At 37.5% G+C, this 20,330-nt stretch overlaps 1 protein-coding gene across 1 annotated transcript in view; it reads left to right on the plus strand.

Moving 5' to 3' along the window:
* Positions 1-20,330, plus strand: part of LOC150086055 (DNA (cytosine-5)-methyltransferase 3A-like) — a 233,524-nt gene that overhangs the window by 51,827 nt on the left and 161,367 nt on the right. The window contains exon 4 of the mRNA XM_090373678.1: positions 13,983-14,132. Within this exon, the coding sequence (XP_090229804.1) occupies positions 13,983-14,132 (150 nt within the window). The remainder of the gene's footprint in view (positions 1-13,982; positions 14,133-20,330) is intronic.

Here is a 20,330-nt window from a genome sequence, read left to right on the forward strand (position 1 = left end):
AAAGCCTGTGATAGATATAAGCTGGTCTGTAACCAAGTCACAAAGCAGATTAGGCAGGCAAAGGCAAATTATGAGAAATCTTTGGCAAAGGAATCAAAGAAAAACAGAAAAGAGTTCTTTACTTTTGTAAACGCTAGAAGGAAGGGGATGAATCAGATTGGTCCACTTGATATCGATGGTTCAGCTGTTGATGATCCTGCTCAGGTAGCTAACAAACTAAATGAGTATTTTGCATCTACATTCACACATGGGGAGTTATTCACAGAGGGGAATGCCAGAGGTGAATTAAACTCTGGCAGTGAGCTACATGATTTTGTAATAACTGAGAGCAAAGTGGAGGAGAAATTGTTGAAGTTAAAATAAGAAAGGCACCTGGGGTGGATGGGATCTATCCAATTATATTAAAGGAGGCAGCAAAGGAAATAAGCAAACCCTTAGCCATAATTATGAGAGCTTCCTTGGACTTAGGGAGATGCTCATGGACTGGGGATGTGCAAATGTGACACCAATCCACAAAGGAGTATCAAAGGGCGACACAAGTAATTACAGATCTGTTAGTTTAACTTCTGTTCCAGGGAAATTAATGGAGGCACTGGTTAAAGAAGCACTGCAGATCTGTGTCCAAGCTATAACAGCACTTCAGTTATAGCTTGGACACAGCATGGGTTTGTTAGACTTGTCTGACTAATTTTTATTGGATACTATGATGTGGTCACAAAGGAATTGGATGCAAAGGATAATTTTGATATCATATATTTGGATCTTAGAAAGGCTTTTGATACTGTTGCACATGGAAGACTGCTGGTGTGGCATTTGAGGCAAATGGCTGTTATGGATAAAAGGATGGGTGAGTGGGAGAAGACAGAGAGTAGTAATCAATGGACACTGCTCTTCATGGACTAATGTTATTAGTGGGATTCCCCAGGGTTCAGTGTTGGATCCATTGTTGTTTTCTGTATTTATTAATGATACTGATAATGGTATATCAGGCTTAATGTCCAAGTTTGCATGCTATACAAAGGTTGGCAGAGTTGTTAATGACAGAGAAAGTAATACTCTTGATCTGGTTATCAGCAGTGAACATTCATGTATTAGGAATTTGCAGATAAAAGAACCACTTGGTGGCAGTGATCACAGTGTACTGACGTGGGATTTACTTAAAGATTTAACTACTATCAGGGGTGAAGGAAAGGATTTTTGCTTCCGTAAAGGCGAGTACAGTGGTCTCCGACAGTTTTTAAATTCTGTACAGTGGGATCAATTGATGATGTTACCAACAGTAAATTCTAAGTGGGAAGCATTCAAGGAATTAATCGTGGAAGCTACTAAAAGTTTCATACCTATTAAGAAATATTGTTCAAGGTTTAGGCCTAAATGGTTGTCAAATGAACTAATGAGACTCGTAACAGAGAAGAAAAATGCATGGAATGCATATAAATTATCAAGCGACTCAGAAGCCTATGGCAGATATAAGTTAATCTGTAATCAGGTCACAAAGGAGGTTCGGCAGGCGAAGGCAGATTACGAGAAATCCTTGGCAAAAGATGCTAAGAAAAACAGCAAGGATTTCTTTACTTATATAAACTCTAAAAGGAAGGGGTGGAATCTGATTGGTCCACTTGACATCGATGGTTCGACTGTTGATGATCCTGCTCAGACAGCAAACAAACTGAATGAGTATTTTGCATCTACATTCACACGTGAGGAATTATTAAGGTTTGAAAATGGCAGAGGGTTATCAAATTGTAGCAGGGTGCTTAATGATCTTGTAATAACTGAGAGCAAAGTGGAAGAGAAATTGTTGAAGTTAAACGTAAGAAAAGCGCCTGGGGTGGATGGGATTTATCCAGTTATATTAAAGGAGGTGCCAAAGCAACTAAGCAAACCCTTAGCCATAATTATGAGAGCATCCTTGGACTCAGGGGAGGTTCCCACGGACTGGAGATGTGCAAATGTATCCCCAATTCACAAAGGGAGATCGAAGGGTGACACGAGTAATTACAGACCAGTTAGTTTAACTTCTGTTTCGGGTAAAATAATGGAGTCACTGGTTAAAGATGCATTGCAGGATCATCTAGACAAAACTGCAGCAATAATTCAGACACAGCATGAGTTTGTTAAGGGAAAGTCTTGTCTGACAAATTTGATAGGATATTATGATGTGGTTACAAAGGAACTGGATGCATAAAATAATTTTCATATCATATATTTGGATTTCAGGAAAGCTTTTGACACTGTTGTGCATGGAAGACTATTGTACAAATTGGAGCAGAATGGTATTAAGGGTAAGTTGCTACAATGGATAAAAGGATGGTTAAGTGGGAGAAGACAGAGGGTGGTAATCAATGGGTGCTGCTCTTCGTGGACTAATGTTATTAGTGCTGTCTCACAGGGGTCTGTGTTGGGTCCACTGTTGTTTTGTATATTTATCAATGATATTGATGAAGGTATATCAGGCTTAATGTCGAAGTTTGCAGATGATACAAAGACTGGCAGGGTTGTTAATGACAGTAATGGCAGTGTGCTACTGCAACAGGATCTAGATAATTTGGGCAAATGGGCTAAGAAGTGGCAACTGAAGTTTAACCTTGACAAATGCAAAGTACTGCATATGGGTAGAAGTAACCCCAGAGGAACGTACCAACTGTGTGGTTACTACACTTAAGGTGGTAGAAAATGAAAAAGACCTGGGAGTAATTGTGCAGTCAGATATGAAGTTCTCTGAGCAATGCAGACAGGCTGCCAGGGCAGGTCATGGGGTTTTGTCAATGATATATAGGAATTTTGCTAGCAGGGAAAAGGAGGTGATTATCCCTCTGTATAAGGCAATGGTCAGGCCACGCCTTGAGTACTGCGTGCAGGTCTGGAGGCCTCATTTTAAGAAGGATGTAGATTTACTTGAGCGTGTACAGAGAAGGGCAACAAGATTGGTGAGGGGAATGAAGGGATCCTCTTACCAAGAGAGGCTTAAGTTCTGCAAATTGCAGTGGCTGGAGACTAGGCACCTGCGCGGTGATCTGATTGAGGTATATAAGGCCTTGAATGGGTTGAGCACGCTGAATTCTGATGGGATCCTTTCACTTGTTCAGATTACGAACCTAAGGGGGCATAAATTCAAATTAAGAAAAGACAGATGTGGAATAGATGTGCAGAAATTTGCCTTTAGCCAGCGGGTGGTTAATTGCTGGAACAAACTTCCATCTGTCGTTGTGGAAGTTGATAGGTTGAATAAATTTAAGGAGAAACTGGACAGGCATTTGGAGGGAATGGTGTGATTTTTTTTTTTTTTTTTGGCTGATGCTGCATAAGCTCATACATTTGCTTTCTTGCATCACATGCCACTACTACTACTACTGCTACTACAGTATGCTGCTGCAACAGGATCTAGAAAAGTTGAGCAGATTGGCTGAGAAGTGGCAACTGAAGTTTAACATTTACAAATGTAAAGTATTGCATATGGGAAGCAGTAACCCCAGAGTAATGTATCAACTGTGTAGTAGAGAATGAAAAGGACCTGGGGATAATTGTGCAGGCAGATATGAAGTTTTCTGAGCAGTGCAGACGGTCTGCAAGAGTTGCTCATGGTGTCTTGTCAATGATATACAGGAATTTTTCTAGCAGGGATAAGGAGGTGATTTTCCCCTTGTATAAGGCAATGGTCAGGCCACACCTTGAGTACTCTATACAGGTCTGGAGGCCTTATTTTAAGAAGGATGTAGAGCTGTTGGAACGAGTACAGAGAAGGGCAACAATATTAGTGAATGGAACAAAGGGTTGCTTTTATGAAGAAAGGCTTAAGTTTTGCAAATAACTAGGCACTTGCAAGGCGATCTGATTGAGGTGTATAAAGTATTGAATGGTTTGAGCATGCTCAATGCTGATGGGATTCTTCCTCTTGCTCAGAATAATCGCCTAATAACCGAGAGGGCATAAATTCAAATTGAGGAAAGACGATTGTAGGATAGATGTGCGGAAGTTTGCCTTTAGCCAGCGTGTGATTGATTGCTGGAACAACCTTCCATCTGTCGTAGATGTTGATAGCTTAAATAGATTCAAGGCAGAACTAGACAAACATTTGGACCGAGTGGAAGTGTGAAATGAGAAGGGTTTTTTTTTTTTTTTTTTTGGCTGATGCTATATAAGCTTGTTTTCTTGCATCATATGCCTTTATTAATGCTAATGCTAAGTACAGCAAACCCCAAGCCAAGTTCGTGGCAACCAACGTGTGGTTTAATAGGTTCAAGCGTAGTGCTGGTTTTCAAAACATTAAAGTATGCGGGGAAGTTGTCAGTGCCGATTCTGCAGCTGCAGAGAAATTTTAGGTGTGTTGGAACCCCCCCCCATCTAAATCTCCACAGCCCTCAACTTCCACACTGGTGTGCTTATCCACTGGTGAGTTAATTCTGGCAGCGATGTTTGACAGGTAAAACTTGCTGATGTTATGCCTGTCTCCTCTCTTTTTGTAATTTTATGTTTGCAATTTTCGTAATTTTGTACACTTTTGTAATTTTTCCTGCGCATGAGATAAAAGAATGGAATAAATAATTCTGTTTACATGTTCGTCGCACATTTCATTTTGGCTTTAAATTCAGTCAAATTTGCAAGTGCTACATAATCATTTAGGGAAATTACAACTTATGTAAAATTCCATCTTATGTAGAGTTCCACGGAATGCAACCCTTATATAAGTTGGGAAGTGGCTGTATTTAGTATTAGCAATGGCCACATGTTGCAAGGAAGTCTATGGCTTATGCTGCACCAGCCAAAAAAAATAACAAATAAATAAAATACGTAGAATAAAATAAAAAAAAGAATAAAAATAAAATAATAATAAGAAGAAAATTAGAAAAAAATAATAAGAAGAAAAATTAAAAAAAAAAAATAATAATTAATAAGAGAAAAGGAAATAGACAACCTATGCGTTTTCCTCCTCCCATAGGTAATTTCCTCCTCTCATCCAGCTGACCTTTGAATTGAATTTCCCCAAACTGTCAGCCTCTACCACCCATGTAAGTAACTTATTCCAGTAATTTAAAATAAAATTTTAAATTATGCTGGCTAAAATAAAACTTTGTAATCCAGTCTAAACATCTTCCCGCGTAACTTGAAATTATGGCCCCTAGTTCTAGAATCATTTATAAACGTGAAAATTTTGTCCTCATTCATTTTACTTATACTTCCCACTGCCTTAAACAGTTCAATCAAGTCTCCTCTAAAGTGTCTAGTTTCCAAGCTCTGCAATATTCAAAGTCTTTCCTCATATGGACACCCTTTTACCAATCTCACCAGGCGAATTACCCGTCTTTGGATCCTTTCAAGAAATGCAATGTGTTTCTTTAGGTCCTGTCTCCATACTTGAACAGGGTATTCCAAGTGTGGTCTACTAGCAAATGTTTGATAAATCATCGATAGGACACCACGTGCCTTCCTTGCAACCAGTCTACAATGCTTGGAGAACTTCATGTTGGACCGTATTGTAATACCCAAGTCCCTTTCTTCCACTACTGACTTTAATTCAACTCCACCAAGTGTATAAGTTATTGGGGTTACTGTTCCCCAGGTGTAATACCTTACACTTTGCTGGATTAAAGCATAGCTGCCATTTTTCTGACCATCCCTGAAGTCTATCTAGGTCATTCTGGAGAAGCTCTGCTTGGCAGGGATCATTAACTACTCTATCAATCTTAACATCATCTTCAAATTTAGACCTCACGCCCCTATCCCTTCATCAACGTCATTTTTGAAAATCAAAAACAACAGTGGTCCTAATGCTGATCCAGTGGGGAACCCCATTTCTGACATCAACCCAATCTGAGGAATAATCATTTATCACAACCCTCTACCTCCTGCCCTGAAGTCATCCAGCTATTTATCTAAGAATTTTCCCTGTGATTCCAACTTGTTCCAACTTATAAAGTAACCGCTCATGTGGGACTGAGTCAAATGCTTTTCTGAAATCCAAATAAATAATGTCGAAATTATTTCCTAAGTCCAGCTCTTGAGTGACCTTGTCAGAATAGCTAACCAAATTAGTTAAACTTGATTTTCCCTTTACAAAACCATTCTGAGTATCCTTCAGAATTCCATTTATATCTAAATGATCCTGAATTCCACCCCTGATCATTGTCCATGATTTTCCCTACTACTGAAGTTAGACTAACCAGCCAGTAATTTCCCACTTCACTCTTAGAACCACCCTTATGTATCGGAGATACATTGGCGCTTTTCCATTCCAACGGGATCACTCCCGAGTCCATTTATGCTCTCATGATTAACCCCAATGGTTCAATGCATTCACTTGCCACTTCCTTTAAGATTATAGGGTACATGCCATCAATCCCAGGAGCTTTACTGACCTATAGGCTCAAAAGTTTTTTCATTAAATAAACAGTGAAATTTCCATAATCCCATACTTTCCTATTGACACAAAGGGGTTTTTCTTCTCTAAATATTGATGCAAAGTAACTGTTGAGTTCATTTGCAACTTCAGCTGATGTATCTAATACTATCCCACGTCCATCACATAAAGGTCTGATCTGGTTTTCCCTTCTCTTCTTTGCATTTATATATGTGAAGAATTCCTTATCTCCCCCTCCCCCCCTTTGCTCTTTTTACCAGCGATTTCTCATAATCTGTTTTTGCCAGCCTAACCTTTAATGTGGCACTATTACAGATAAAGTTGTAGCTGTTATAGGCTTCGGTACTTTTTATTGCTCCGTAACTTTTCCATTCCATCTTTTTCTGCTCAAATAATCTGGCAACTTCATTATTCATCCAACTTGGAATCCTCCTTCTGGAGTATTTTTTTATTGGTATACAAGCATCCAAGGCTTCTGTGATTAATGTTTTAAAGGTATACCATAATTCAATTGTATTTGCTCTCTGTGAGATATCTACCCAGTTAATAGAGGCCATGTAGCATCTTAACCGTCATAATTTCCTTTCCCATCCTTAACTACTGCTATCTTTCTCTTCATTGTCCACCGTAGAACTCCATGATGACTTCCTGCTATTGGTTCCAGTACTGTCAGCCCTATTATGTCATCTGGTTCATGAGTGATGATGAGGTCTAGCATATTCTTTTCCGTAGTACTTTCCCTGACATATTGATACAAATAACAATCATCTAGTTGATTTAAAATTTTAGTCCCCCATGCCAAATTTCCTTCCCATTTGCTCCAATCAATTAGAGGCAAATTAAAATCACCCATAATAAGACATTGATGCTTACTTGCCCATTCCATTTGCATGTAGAGGCTCTCATCATAATCTTCACAATCACCTGGCCTGGCCTTCTGTTTGTCAATTGTCTTCCCACTGTTCACAGAGGATGCAATTTCTTTCTCACACAGGCAATGTGCATCTGGAGTTTCTGCATCCACCTGAATCCAAGCAGCCTGGTCATATGCTCGAAGACTGCCATCAACAAGTATGTTACAAGCAGCCTCTGCTTGTTGTTATTAAAATCTGCTAATTCAAGGCTATTATTAGTGATCTCATCTTTTCCAGTACATTTTTTCCAGCAGTTTTCAATTGCTGTTGAGCTTACTTTCTCCCTTGCTAATACAGTGTTAATGTATGTGTGTTATGGGTGTTTAGGGGCACATAAGCTGCACTGGCTATAGTGCACCTTTCAGAGTTAATGTTTTCAGGAATTCTAGAACTTGCATTTCTGAGTTCGCAAACACCGGCAAGTAGTTCACCACGATAATTGGCTTTGAAAACTTGAATAATACCTAGCTTAAAATCTCCCTGCCCCATTCTGTCAAATTCATCTGTTGCCTCTGTCATTTTCCCACTTCCACTAATCACTTAGAACTCTTTGAAACTTGACTACCTCCCGTACAACTTTCCTAACAGTGAGGTAATTTTCCTTAGTGATTTTAATGTTCACAACTCCATCTGGCTTTGGTTTTCTAGTCACATGGAACCAACTGGTTGAGATGCTGTGGCTTTTCCAGTTACTAATGACTTCACACAGACTGTTTATTTACCTGCCAGAATACCAGAAAATCCTAACCACACAGCCAACACTTTTGATCTTTTTCTCACAAACAACTCTTCTAAGTACACAGTCAAGGTGAGTGGTACTCTAGTCACCTTAGATCACAACTTGGTGATGGTCTCTTCTCCAATGGAGCCTTTATCTCCTGGCCATTCTCAACCTCTTGTTGTTTGGCATTACAAGAATTCAAAATGGGATGATCTGTGAGATTTCTTCTTTTCCTAGGTCAGATTTTCAAATCTTCTCATGTCAATGTTTGCTCAGATCATGTCTGAAATTATTCTTGTAGGGATGAAATTCTTTATTCCACACTCCACCTTAAAATCTTGTCCTTTATCTAAACTTTGGTTTTCTAATGTTCTAAGGCTGTTCAAAATAAGAATGTTGTTGCATATCGCAATTGGCTTACATCCAAATCTCCGGGTTCATTTTCTGCCTACACCAAAACTCATAATAATTGTAAAGTAATTATTAATCAGTCCAAACTAGATTTTGAACAGGCTAAGAGTAGAAAACTTACTTCTTGTCCAAATGGTAGTTGAGCATTCTGGTTGTCTGCCAAAGCTATTGGCCACATCTTTTGCCCATCTCTATTCCCACCTCTGACAAAACCAGATGTTCTATTGCAACTTCAGCCAAAGATAAAGCTGACCTGCTAGCATCATACTTTTCTTCTAACTCATGTATTGATGATCTTAGTAAAACATCTCCTAACATTCCCAATACACTCCATTCAATGCCTCCTGTGATTTTCTATCAAAAGGTTGTCAGAAGGATTTTGATCAATCTTGATGATAAGAAAGCTCCAGGTTTTGATGGTATTTTTCCACTTGTTCTCAAAGCCTGTGCTTCTGAGCTTACTATTGTTCTATGTTGCTTTTTTTTTTAATTTTCTTATTTCAAAGGTATTTTCCCTTCTGCTTGGAAATTTGCTCATATCCAGCCAGTTCCTAAAAAGGGTGACAAATTTCTCCCATCCAATTATCATCCCATTGCACTTTATAAAGTAATGGAAAAATCTGTTAACTACCAACTCCTAAACTATCTAGAAACCTTCCATATGATGAAGGATTGCCAGTATGGATTCCTTCAGTCGAGGTACTGGTAATATACTGGCTTATGTTACCCATCCCAGACACAATAGGAGGGAGTATATGATGAGAGCCTTGTCGATCAATTCGGCCCTGGAAAGATTGTGCAAGGCTCAAGGGGTAGAATTTTTTTCAGCCTGGACTGTACTTGTTAACAGGAGAGATTGCTTCTACAGGGATGGGATACACTTAAATAGAAAGGGTGCAAGAATATTTGTGATGCTATCGAGGCAGTGTTAGGTGAGTCGGAAAACTGCTAGCCTGGGGGGAGACAAAGACCAATAGATTGACAGTAGCCACTGGCAGAGGTGAAAGAGATTCTTGCACTGCTTCTATTAGAATGAGCAGAAGCCTGAAAAACAAGATGCATGGTATTTCAGAGACTGCTGGGAGCCATTGCGGTACAAGTAAACACATGGGTTGTGTTAGGGTAGCTAAGAATAGAAACAGGTGCAGGTATACTTGTGTGTACACCAATGCTAGGAGTTTAGTAAATAAATTTGATGAATTTGAGGTATTGCTCAAAACATCAAAGGCAGATATTGTTGGGATATCAGAGATGTGGTGTCACACAGATATAAGGGATGCAGAACTGCAATTTGGGGAGTACAACGTCTACAGAAAGGATAGACAGGATGGGGAGGGGTTATGCTATTAGTTAAGAAACACATAAAAACCAAGGAAGTGAAGCCAGTCGACATCGCTGGACAGTGCAGTGTTGAGTCAGTTTGGTGTGACCTAAGCATTGGGAGATCAAAATTGAGAGTAGGAGTGTGCTATAGGCCTAATGACTCTGATGAGTATAATAAGGAACTGTACAGAGAAATAGAGTGGGCCAGTAAATCAGAGAGTCTTATAATGGGAGATTTTAATTTCCCAGATATTGACTGGAATTTGGGGGCTGGTTACTCACGCACTAGCAGGGCTTTTGTGGATTTATTGGATGATTGTTTTCTACATCAGCATGTTCGGGAGGCAACTAGAGGGAGTAATACTCTTGATTTGATTATCAGCAGTGATTCTTCATGCATTAAGAATCTGCAGATAAATGAACCACTAGGTGGCAGTGATCACAGTGTGCTGAAGTGGGATTTACTCAAAGAGGTAACTACCATTAGGGGTAAAGGGAAGGGTTATTGCTTCCGTAAAGGCGACTACGATGGACTGAGACAGTATTTAAATTCTGTACAGTGGGACCAACTGATGATGTTACCAACAGCAAATTCAAAATGGGAAGCATTCAAAGAACTTATCTTGGAAGCTACTAGGCTTTACATACCAACTAAGAAATATTGTTCAAGGTTTAGGCCAAAATGGATGTCAGATGAACTAATGAGGCATATGGCAGAGAAGAAAAATGCATGGGATACTTACAAATTAACACATGACACAGAAGCCTATGATAGATACAAGTTGATATGCAACCAAGTTACAAAGGAGGTTAGGCAGGCGAAGGCAGATTACGAGAAATCCTTGGCAAGGGATGCAAAGAAAAACAGCAAAGAGTTCTTTACTTATGTAAACTCTAGAAGGAAGGGGATGAATCAGATTGGTCCACTTGATATTGATGGGTCAACTGTTGATGATCCTGCTCAGGTAGCTAACAAACTAAATGAATATTTTGCATCGACATTCACACATGAGGAGTTATTCAGCAAGGGGAATGCCAGAGGTGTATTCAACTCTAGCAGTAAGCTACAGAATCTTGAAATAACTGGGAGTAAAGTGGAGGAGAAACTGTTGAAGATAAACACAAGAAAGGCACCCGGGGTGGATGGGATCTATCCAGTTATATTAAAGGAGGCAGCAAAGGAAGTAAGCAAACCCTTAGCCATAATTATGAGAGCTTCCTTGGACTCAGGGGAGGTACCCATAGACTGGAAATGTGCAAATGTGACCCCAATTCACAAAGGAGGATCAAAGGCTGACACAAGTAATTATAGACCTGTGAGCTTAACTTCTGTTCCAGGAAAATTAATGGAGGCACTGGTTAAAGAAGCACTGCAGGATCATCTAGACAAGACTTCAGTTATAGCTCCGACACAGCATGGTTTTGTTAAGGGGAAGTCTTGCCTGACCAATTTGATTAGATACTATGATGTAGTCACAAAAGAATTGGATGCAGAGAATAACTTTGATATTATATATTTGGATTTTAGAAAGGCTTTTGATACTGTTGCACGTGGAAGACTGCTGCACAAATTGGAGCAGTGTGGCATTGGTGGCAAATTGTTGCTATGGATAAAGGGATGATTTAGTGCCAGAAGACAGAGTGGTAATTAATGGACACTGCTCATCGTGGACTAATGTTATTAGTGGAGTCCCTCAGGGCTCAGTGTTGGGTCCATTATTGTTTTCTGTATTTATAAATGATATTGATGATGGTATATCAAGCTTAATGTCCAAGTTTGCAGACGATACAAAGGTTGGCAGGGTTGTCAAGGACACTACTGACACTATGCTGCTGCAACAGGATCTGGAAAGGTTGAGCAGATGGGTTGAGAGGTGGCAAATGAAGTTTAACATTGACAAATGTAAAGTACTACACATGGGAAACAGCAACCCCAGAGCAACGTATCAACTCTGTGGTACTACACTGACAGTGGTAAAGAATGAAAGGGACTTGGGGGTGGTTGTGCAGGCAGATATGAAGTTCTCTGAGCAGTGCAGATGGGCTGCAAGAGTAGCTCATGGAGTATTGTCAATGATATACAGGAATTTTTCCAGCAGGGATAAGGAGGTGATTATTCCATTGTATAAGGCAATGGTCAGGCCATCGAAGATACAGTACCTAGAGTACTGTATACAGGTCTGGAGGCCTCATTTCAAGAAGGATGTAGAGCTGCTGGAACGAGTACAGAGAAGGGCAACAAGATTAGTGAATGGAACAAAGGGGTGCTCTTATGAAGAAAGGCTTAAGTTTTGCAAATTACAGTGTCTGGAGACTAGGCACCAGCGAGGTGATCTGATAGAGGTGTATAAAGCCTTGAATGGTTTAAGCATGCTGAATGCTGATGGGATTCTTCCTCTAGCTCAGAAAAATCACCTGAGAGGGCATAAATTCAAATTGAGGAAAGACAGATGTAGGATAGACGTGCGGAAATTTGCCTTTAGCCAGCGGGTGGTTGGTTGGTGGAACAGTCTTCCATCCCTTGTGGTGGAGGTTGATAGCCTAAATAAGTTTAAGGCTCAGCTGGACAGGTATTTTGAATGAACAGAGGGGTGAAGTGGAAGTGGGTTTTTTTTTTTTTTTTTTTTTTTTTGGCTGATGCTGCATAAGCTTGCTTTCTTGCATCAAATGCCTCTACTAATGCTAATGCTAATCTATGGACAAAAAGTCAATGGAAAAGTTTGGCAAAACTCAAGCAGTTGTTCTTGGCATTTCAAAGGCTTTTGATCATGTTTGGCATAAAGGTCTCCTAAATAAGCTTCCACTTTCCAATGGTTTTCCAACTGTTTTTTTAAATTGGGTATCCAGTTTTCTCCCTGACTGCTCACTGCAGGTGATAGTAGATGGCTCTGCTAACTTCTCTACTAATGGAGGTGTTCCCCAAGGTTCCATTCTTTCTCCTACTCTTTACCTCTTGTATATTAATGACCATCCATTGACTTTCCATATGGAAAGCTGATCCATATTTTTGCTGATGACAGCACATTGCATTCCATCTTCCAGTTTGAGAAACCTGCCCTGCATAGACAGCTTCAACTTCTCAGATATCCACTACAAATTCCTTAAATGCTGATCCAGGTAATTCTTCAGTAGAGTAAAGATAATTTGGTTGATTTCAATCCTTCTAAAACTCTGGCTCATCTTATATCTTGCAAAATGGATTCTTCATCGAAGATAAGCTGCTATGCTTATCTTCAATAACATTCTGATTTCTAGACAAGATTGCATATCTCTATTGGGGATTTTGCTGACTTCTAATCTGTCTTAGCATAAGCACATAACAAATATTGCTCTCTCTGCATCTAAAAAGTGAATTTTCTCTTTTGCTCTTGTTTTACTTTTCTTCTAAACAGCTACCCACTCTGTACAAATTGCAAATCCTCCCTAACATGGAATATCTGAGACATTGCCATAAAACCCTCTCAGGCTTGTGGATTTCATTCAAAGGAGGGCAGTTAGGTTAATTAATGACCCATCTCTAACAAAGTCTCTCTTTCTCTCATAGATGTTCTCTTTCTGCTACATGCTTTTTATATAGATACTTCCATGGACACTTTTCTTCTGAATTGGCTTCTATAATTCCTGCTCTCTCTCTTCCAAACCTGTTTAAACATGTGCTACAACCAGTCAACATCCTTTTACTGACCAACTTCAAACCCACAGAACCAGCTTTCCTTCTTCCTCATTTATTCTTGCAACTTCTGTTTCTGGAACAACTTCACTTCATATGGATTTCATGAAAATTACAAACAGAAATTCAAGTCAACAAGTATCTTCTTCAACACATGCATGGTACTAAGTACTAGGGGTTTTAATACCTCTTGTGCTTGGGATTTCATAAAAAATATATATATAAAATAATAAATTATTTAAAAAATATTGCTTGTTTCTTTTTAGTCACCTTGTATAACATTTTCAAACTGGCTTTTGTGTATCTCTGTTTAGTAGCTACCTGATGACAACTTTCTGTGATAATAGAACTTTTTGAGTGCTTACATTGATTTCTTTTATAAATACCCAGTATTCTTTATAAGGATGGTATTGATTCAGAGACAGTCTCTGACATTTAAGAATCATTAAAAAAAAAAAAAAAAAAAAAGAGGGGAAAATCGATTGTCTTTGATTTTAGACAGTTATGATTATAAGATAAGATATATATATATTTTTTTTTTGGTAGTAAATTGCTTTACAATTATTTTTTTTTTAATTGAAACAGTATCTGAGTAGAGGAGAAATAGTCTGGGCAAGGTTAGGTACTGCATCTTGGTGGCCTGCCTTGGTTATACAAGGTGATGATTGTGGTAAACCTTCAGCAAGCCATGATCATAACTGGGTGTTCTGGTTTGGAGATAACAAAATCTCACAGGTCGGTTCTTTATTCTATAAAGAGTTTTCTATAGTTAAAAACTGATATTAGTTTAAAAATAAGAATTTTATAATAATCAGTATATTAATTTTAAAAAGTGATGAATGACTGGTTGCCTATTGGCTTTCAAAGCAGTTATTTTAAATTACTTTGGAAGCCAGTGAGTAACCATTTCTGTCATAAGTTCAATTTTAATTGAGCAGATGACAGAATATCACACATTTTATACCTGATATGCTGAAAATTTTATAATTTTTCTAAAAATTGTCATGTTTATTTTATACAGTATTATTATGCTATCTTTATATTTTTATTCACTACAATAAATAAATTGATTCAAAAATATTTTTCTGTATTTATATATTTTTGAAGATACTTAATTTTATTTATAATGAGATTAGAATTTTTATCTCTGTTGCAGTGGGGTCAGATTATAAGTAGACTGCATGTGCATTATCCATAAATATTTTATTTTTATGTGTTGGTGCTTTATATTAAAGTCTAATCTTTTATCATAATGAAGAAAGAAGCTCCCTGAGCAAACAAGTTGGTCATTGTTGGTATAACAGATAACTTAATGTGATAATTGCATTTGTTAATTAGTATTCTGTCAAAGTCTTCAGTTTCCAAAAGACCAACAGTAGAAATGGCCTTTATTAATTAAACCTGTCTTTGATTATTTATTATAATGATTTTCCTCTGTAACCCCTATTAGGCACAATTGTGCAGTTTGGGACACCAAAAACAGAAAAACTTAAAATTTAAATATCTATTAGAATATTTCAATGAAATATTCTAACAGATGTTTAAATATCTGTGAATAGTTATACTAAAATTAGTATTTTGGTATAACTATTCACTTCAATCTACATTAATTATTTTTAATTAGAAAAGTATAGCCATAAAGAATTGAGAGCTTTGGATTTGGCTTCAATTTTGCCCACTTCATACCACTGTGTGTTGGAAATGGGATAGTTTGGAAAAAAAACTAAATGGTGTGTAAAGTAAGCTACACACTCACTCTTGGGTTTTGCTACACTTGCCAGAGGATTAACAGGTTCTTGCTTAATGATCCTTTTTCCAGGAATTTTCTCCTTATGATAATTGAGTCACTCAAAATTTGTCAGTTGTCCCAAAATGATTATCTCTCTATGTTTCAATAGCAAAAGCTTAATTTATGGTGCTCACCTTGGACGATCTGCAGGGTGAATGAATGACTAAAATTTTTGGGTTTGGGTGATTTAAAGTTAAGTAGATTAATTGGTAAGTTTACGGGATCAAAATAAATTAATTAAAAACGGAATTAAAATATGCGCAAGGAAGCAGAAGTGCACAACTCTGTCCCTGGTTGTCATGGAGAATTAATTAATCAAGAACTCTAAAATATGTGAAATAGATGAGGTCAATAGTCATAATGGTAGACTTTCATTTTGTTAAAAACATCTTCAGTTGGCAAAGTTTAGTGGAGAGAGAATGCGTACTGTATTTAAAGAAATTTTATGTTCCCGTGATGCACTTTGCGACATGCGGAAATCTCAAGTGTGTGACATTCAAACCGGGGAAAAGTTGGAGGATAGTTTGGCATTTATGATGTTTAATTTAGAGTGGTGACGGAACCATTCTATGATGAGGGCTTCGTATTGGAGAATTTTGTAAATGGTTTTTAGTTTTACTATGGTAATGGCTGAATCAACTAGGGGTGGGTGTGGTTGTGGGAATGCACATGTAATGTGAGCTCGGTACTGGATTATCCTGTTCTGAAACTGTTATAGTGATAATATGCCCGTGTATTAGAGGTTTTAGTGGAACCGAATTTTGTTGTAGTACTTCCAATATAGCAAACATTGCAATTTTGTTGGCATTTAATCAAATATATAATGTTGTTCATATCACTTGTCGAGTATTTATGTGTTTCTTTATATGTATTGAATAAAGATCCAAGTTTGTTATATGCGGAAAACATAAGTGTAATGTCTGTGCCCGCAAACACTCGGCAGAATTGTCCCGCAAGACTACTATGGTAGGAGAGGATGATATGTGTGTTTCCTTTTGTGGTATGTTTAGTTGAATTATTGGTGTTGTTTTTTGCAATGGAAATAATATGTTGAATTAAATGAGGTGGGTAGTCTCTAGCCATGAACTTTTTTTGTGAGGTATTGTAGCTCAGTAGATAAGTCGTCGTGTGAAGTGCTGTATTTTATGGCGTTATGGATTTCATTGTAAAGAATAACTTTCTTTGTGCTGAGTGGGTGGTGTGATGCAAAGTGTAAATATTTGCCTGTGTGTGTGTTTTTTCTAAAGATCTTGGTTCCCAGTCTGGTGCCTGTTTTGTATATAGTAAGGTTGAGAAAGTTGTTTTGTTTATTAACTTCTATTTCAAGTGTGTATTTCAATATATCATGTATTGAGTTGAATTTAGTAAAAAGGTTGTCAGTTGTGATTCTATTTCCAATTATAAGTATATCATCTGTGTATCATATGTATAGTTTTATCCCAGAAGGATAAGGCTGTAGGATTTGGTTTTCTGTTGTGGCTAAATAAATCTCAGATAAAGGAGCAGAAATACCTAGACCCATGGGTAGGCCAAATGTTTGTTGGAATATTTGGTTATGGAACCTGAAGTGTCTGGCCTCTAGTAGTAATGAGGTAAGTTCTAGGATATTGTTGATGGAGAGAGAGAGGTACGGTTGATTAAAGTATTGTCTGTCATTAGGTATTCACGTAAGGCGTGTAATGTGAATGGTATGTATGTTTGTGTATAATGATACTACGTCAAAAGACGCTAAGATGTCTTTGTCGGAGATTATGGTGGTACTTATTTTTCCGAATACTTGATTGGTGTTGCTGATTTTAAATTTAGAGAATTTTGTGAGGGGGGAATATAATTTTTACTAGAAAAGTGGATAAATTGGCGAAGGCAGATTTATCAAAAATACTCATTAAGTATTTTACCAACAAACTGCACATTTCATTTCTACAGAAATGTCTCAATCATAACGTAATTCCCAAATTTGCTCGCATTTTTCCTAAAAAACGTTTGCAAAAAATACCTGCACCATCATACACCAAACCTCTATCGCTATTATACGAGAAGAACTACTTAAAGGTTTAATAAAAAATACCAACTGTTACACCAAATACATCAATTAAGATCTAATCTTAAAAAAGAAATGCCACCCCGAATTTGGACAGAATTCACTAATCTCAACAACATATGCATTAATGCAGCCCTCCAAGACGTAACACAAAGGCACACTAAGAAATGGATTATGCTTACACAAAAAACAAAAAATCCCCCACAAATCTCTACCGTTAATATTTCTTCAAAAACCTTTACTACTGCTCAACTCGCAGGATTGGAACACAGGTTTAATTTCGCCATAAGAGACCACCATTACCCCCATAAAAGATTGTATAATAGAACTACAAACAAAACTCGAACATCACCCTGATAAGTGGCGTATCATACACCAAACCAACGCTATTATTAATTCAAAACTCACCTCTCAACCAAACATAAAAAAACCACAGCTACTTGATATACAAAAATTAAGTAACACCCCTGATATCATTATACAAAAAGCAGACAAAGGCGACACAACTGTAATCCTAGACAAAAACACCTACATAGAAAAAATTGAACAAATCCTCTCTGATCAAGATACCTACAAAATTGACAATACCTACAATATTTCCAAACTCAAAAATAAACTCGATGAAATCCTAAGGAGACTCAGATCAAACGAAGAAATCACCCTACACACCCTACAACAGATCAGCATACATAACAATATCCTCCCACACATGTTTGGTATTAACAAATTACACAAACCTGGCCACCCCCTAAGACCAATAATTTCCTTTTGCAAATCTGCCTTCGCCAATTTATCCACTTTTCTAGTAAAAATTATATCACCACTCACAAGATTCTCTAAATTTAAAATCAGCAACACCAATCAAGCATTCGGAAAAATAAGTACCACCATAATTTCCGACGAAGTCATCTTAGCGTCTTTTGATGTAGTATCATTATACACAAACGTACACATACCATTCACATTACAAGCCTTACATGAATACCTAATGGCAGACAATACTTTAATCAACTGTACCTCTCTCTCCATCAACAATATCCTAGAACTTATCTCATTACTACTAGATGCCAGACACTTCAGGATCCATAACCAAATATTCCAACAAACATTTGGCCTACCCATGGGTCTAGGTATTTCCGCTCCTTTATCTGAGATTTATTTAGCCACAATAGAAAACCAAATAGTAGTCTTTACCCTTCTGGGATAAAACTATACATACGATACACAGATGATATACTTATAATTTGAAATTGAATCACAATTGACAACCTTTTTACTAAATTCAACTCAATACATGATAGATTGAAATACACACTTGAAATAGAAGTTAATAAACAAATCAACTTTCTCAACCTTACTATATACAAAACAGGCACCAGACTGGGAACCAAGATCTTTAGAAAAAACACACACAGGCAAATATTTACACTTTGCATCACACCACCCACTCAGCACAAAGAAAGCTGTTCTTTACAATCAAATCCATAACGCCTTAAAATACAGCACTTCACACGACGACTTATCTACTGAGCTACAATACCTCACAAAAAAGTTCATGGCTAGAGACTACCCACCTCATTTAATTCAACATATTATTTCCATTGCAAAAAACAACACCAATAATTCAACTAAACATACCACAAAAGGAAACACACGTATCATCCTCCCCTACCATAGTAATCTTGCGGGTCAATTCCACAGAGTGTTCACGGGCACAGACATTACACTCATATTTTCCGCATATAATAAACTTGGATCTTTATTCAATACATATAAAGAAACACATAAATACTCGACAAGTGATATGAACAACATTATATATTTGATTAAATGCCAACAAAATTGCAATACTTGCTATATTGGAAGTACTACAACAAAATTTGGTTCCACTAAAACTTCTAATACACGGGCATATTATCACTATAACAGTTTCAGAACAGGACAATCCAGTACCGAGCTCACATTACATGTGCATTCCCACAACCACACCCCCCCTAGTTTATTCAGCCATTACCATAGTAAAACTAAAAACCATTTACAAAATTCTCCAATACGAAGCCCTCATCATAGAATGGTTCCATCACCACTCTAAATTAAACATCATAAATGCCAAACTATCCTCCAACCTTTCCCCGGTTTGAATGTCACACACTTGAGATTTCCGCATGTCGCAAAGTGCATCACGGGAACATAAAATTTCTTTAAATACAGTACGCATTCTCTCTCCACTAAACTTTGCCAACTGAAGATGTTTTTAACAAAACGAAAGTCTACTGTTATGATTATTGGCCTCATCTATTTCACATATTTTAGAGTTCTTGATTAATTAATTCTCCATGACAACCAGGGACAGAGTTGTGCACTTCTCCTTCCTTGCGCATATTTTAATTCCGTTTTTAATTAATTTATTTTGATCCCGTAAACTTACCAATTAATCTACTTAACTTTAAATCACCCAAACCCAAAAATTTTAGTCATTCATTCACCCAAATAACAACTGCAGATCGTCCAAGGTGCGTACCATAAATTAAGCTTTTGCTATTGAAACATAGAGAGATAATCATTTTGGGACAACTGGACAAATTTTGAGTGACTCAATTATCATAAGGAGAAAATTCCTGGAAAAAGGATCATTAAGCAAGAACCTGTTAATCCTCTGGCAAGTGTAGCAAAACCCAAGAGTGAGTGTGCAGCTTACTTTGCACACCATTTAGTTTTTTTAATTTTTTTTTCCAAACTATCCCATTTCCAACACACAGTGGTATGAAGTGGACAAAATTGAAGCCAAATCCAAAGCACCCAAATAACAACTGCAGATCGTCCAAGGTGAGTACCGTAAATTAAGCTTTTGCTATTGAAACTTAGTCCAATCACACGGTACTTTAAAACATTCTATAATTATCTAATTATCTCTCTATACATTAAAAAAGTTTTCCCTCCTAGTGATATACAGTAAACCCTCGCTATTCGCGGGGGTTACGTTCCTGAGAAATGTCGCGAATACCGAAAACGCAAATACTGAGTTATGGCTCCCATAGTAATAAAGGGGTTCCGTTCCTAAGTATGAAATATATAAGAAAAACTAGTCTAAAATTTTGTCTAT

The sequence above is a fragment of the Mastigoproctus giganteus genome, chromosome 5 (genome assembly GCF_048544385.1).
Source record: "Mastigoproctus giganteus isolate SK-2022 chromosome 5, ASM4854438v1, whole genome shotgun sequence".
Classification (NCBI taxonomy): Eukaryota; Metazoa; Arthropoda; class Arachnida; order Uropygi; family Thelyphonidae; genus Mastigoproctus; species Mastigoproctus giganteus.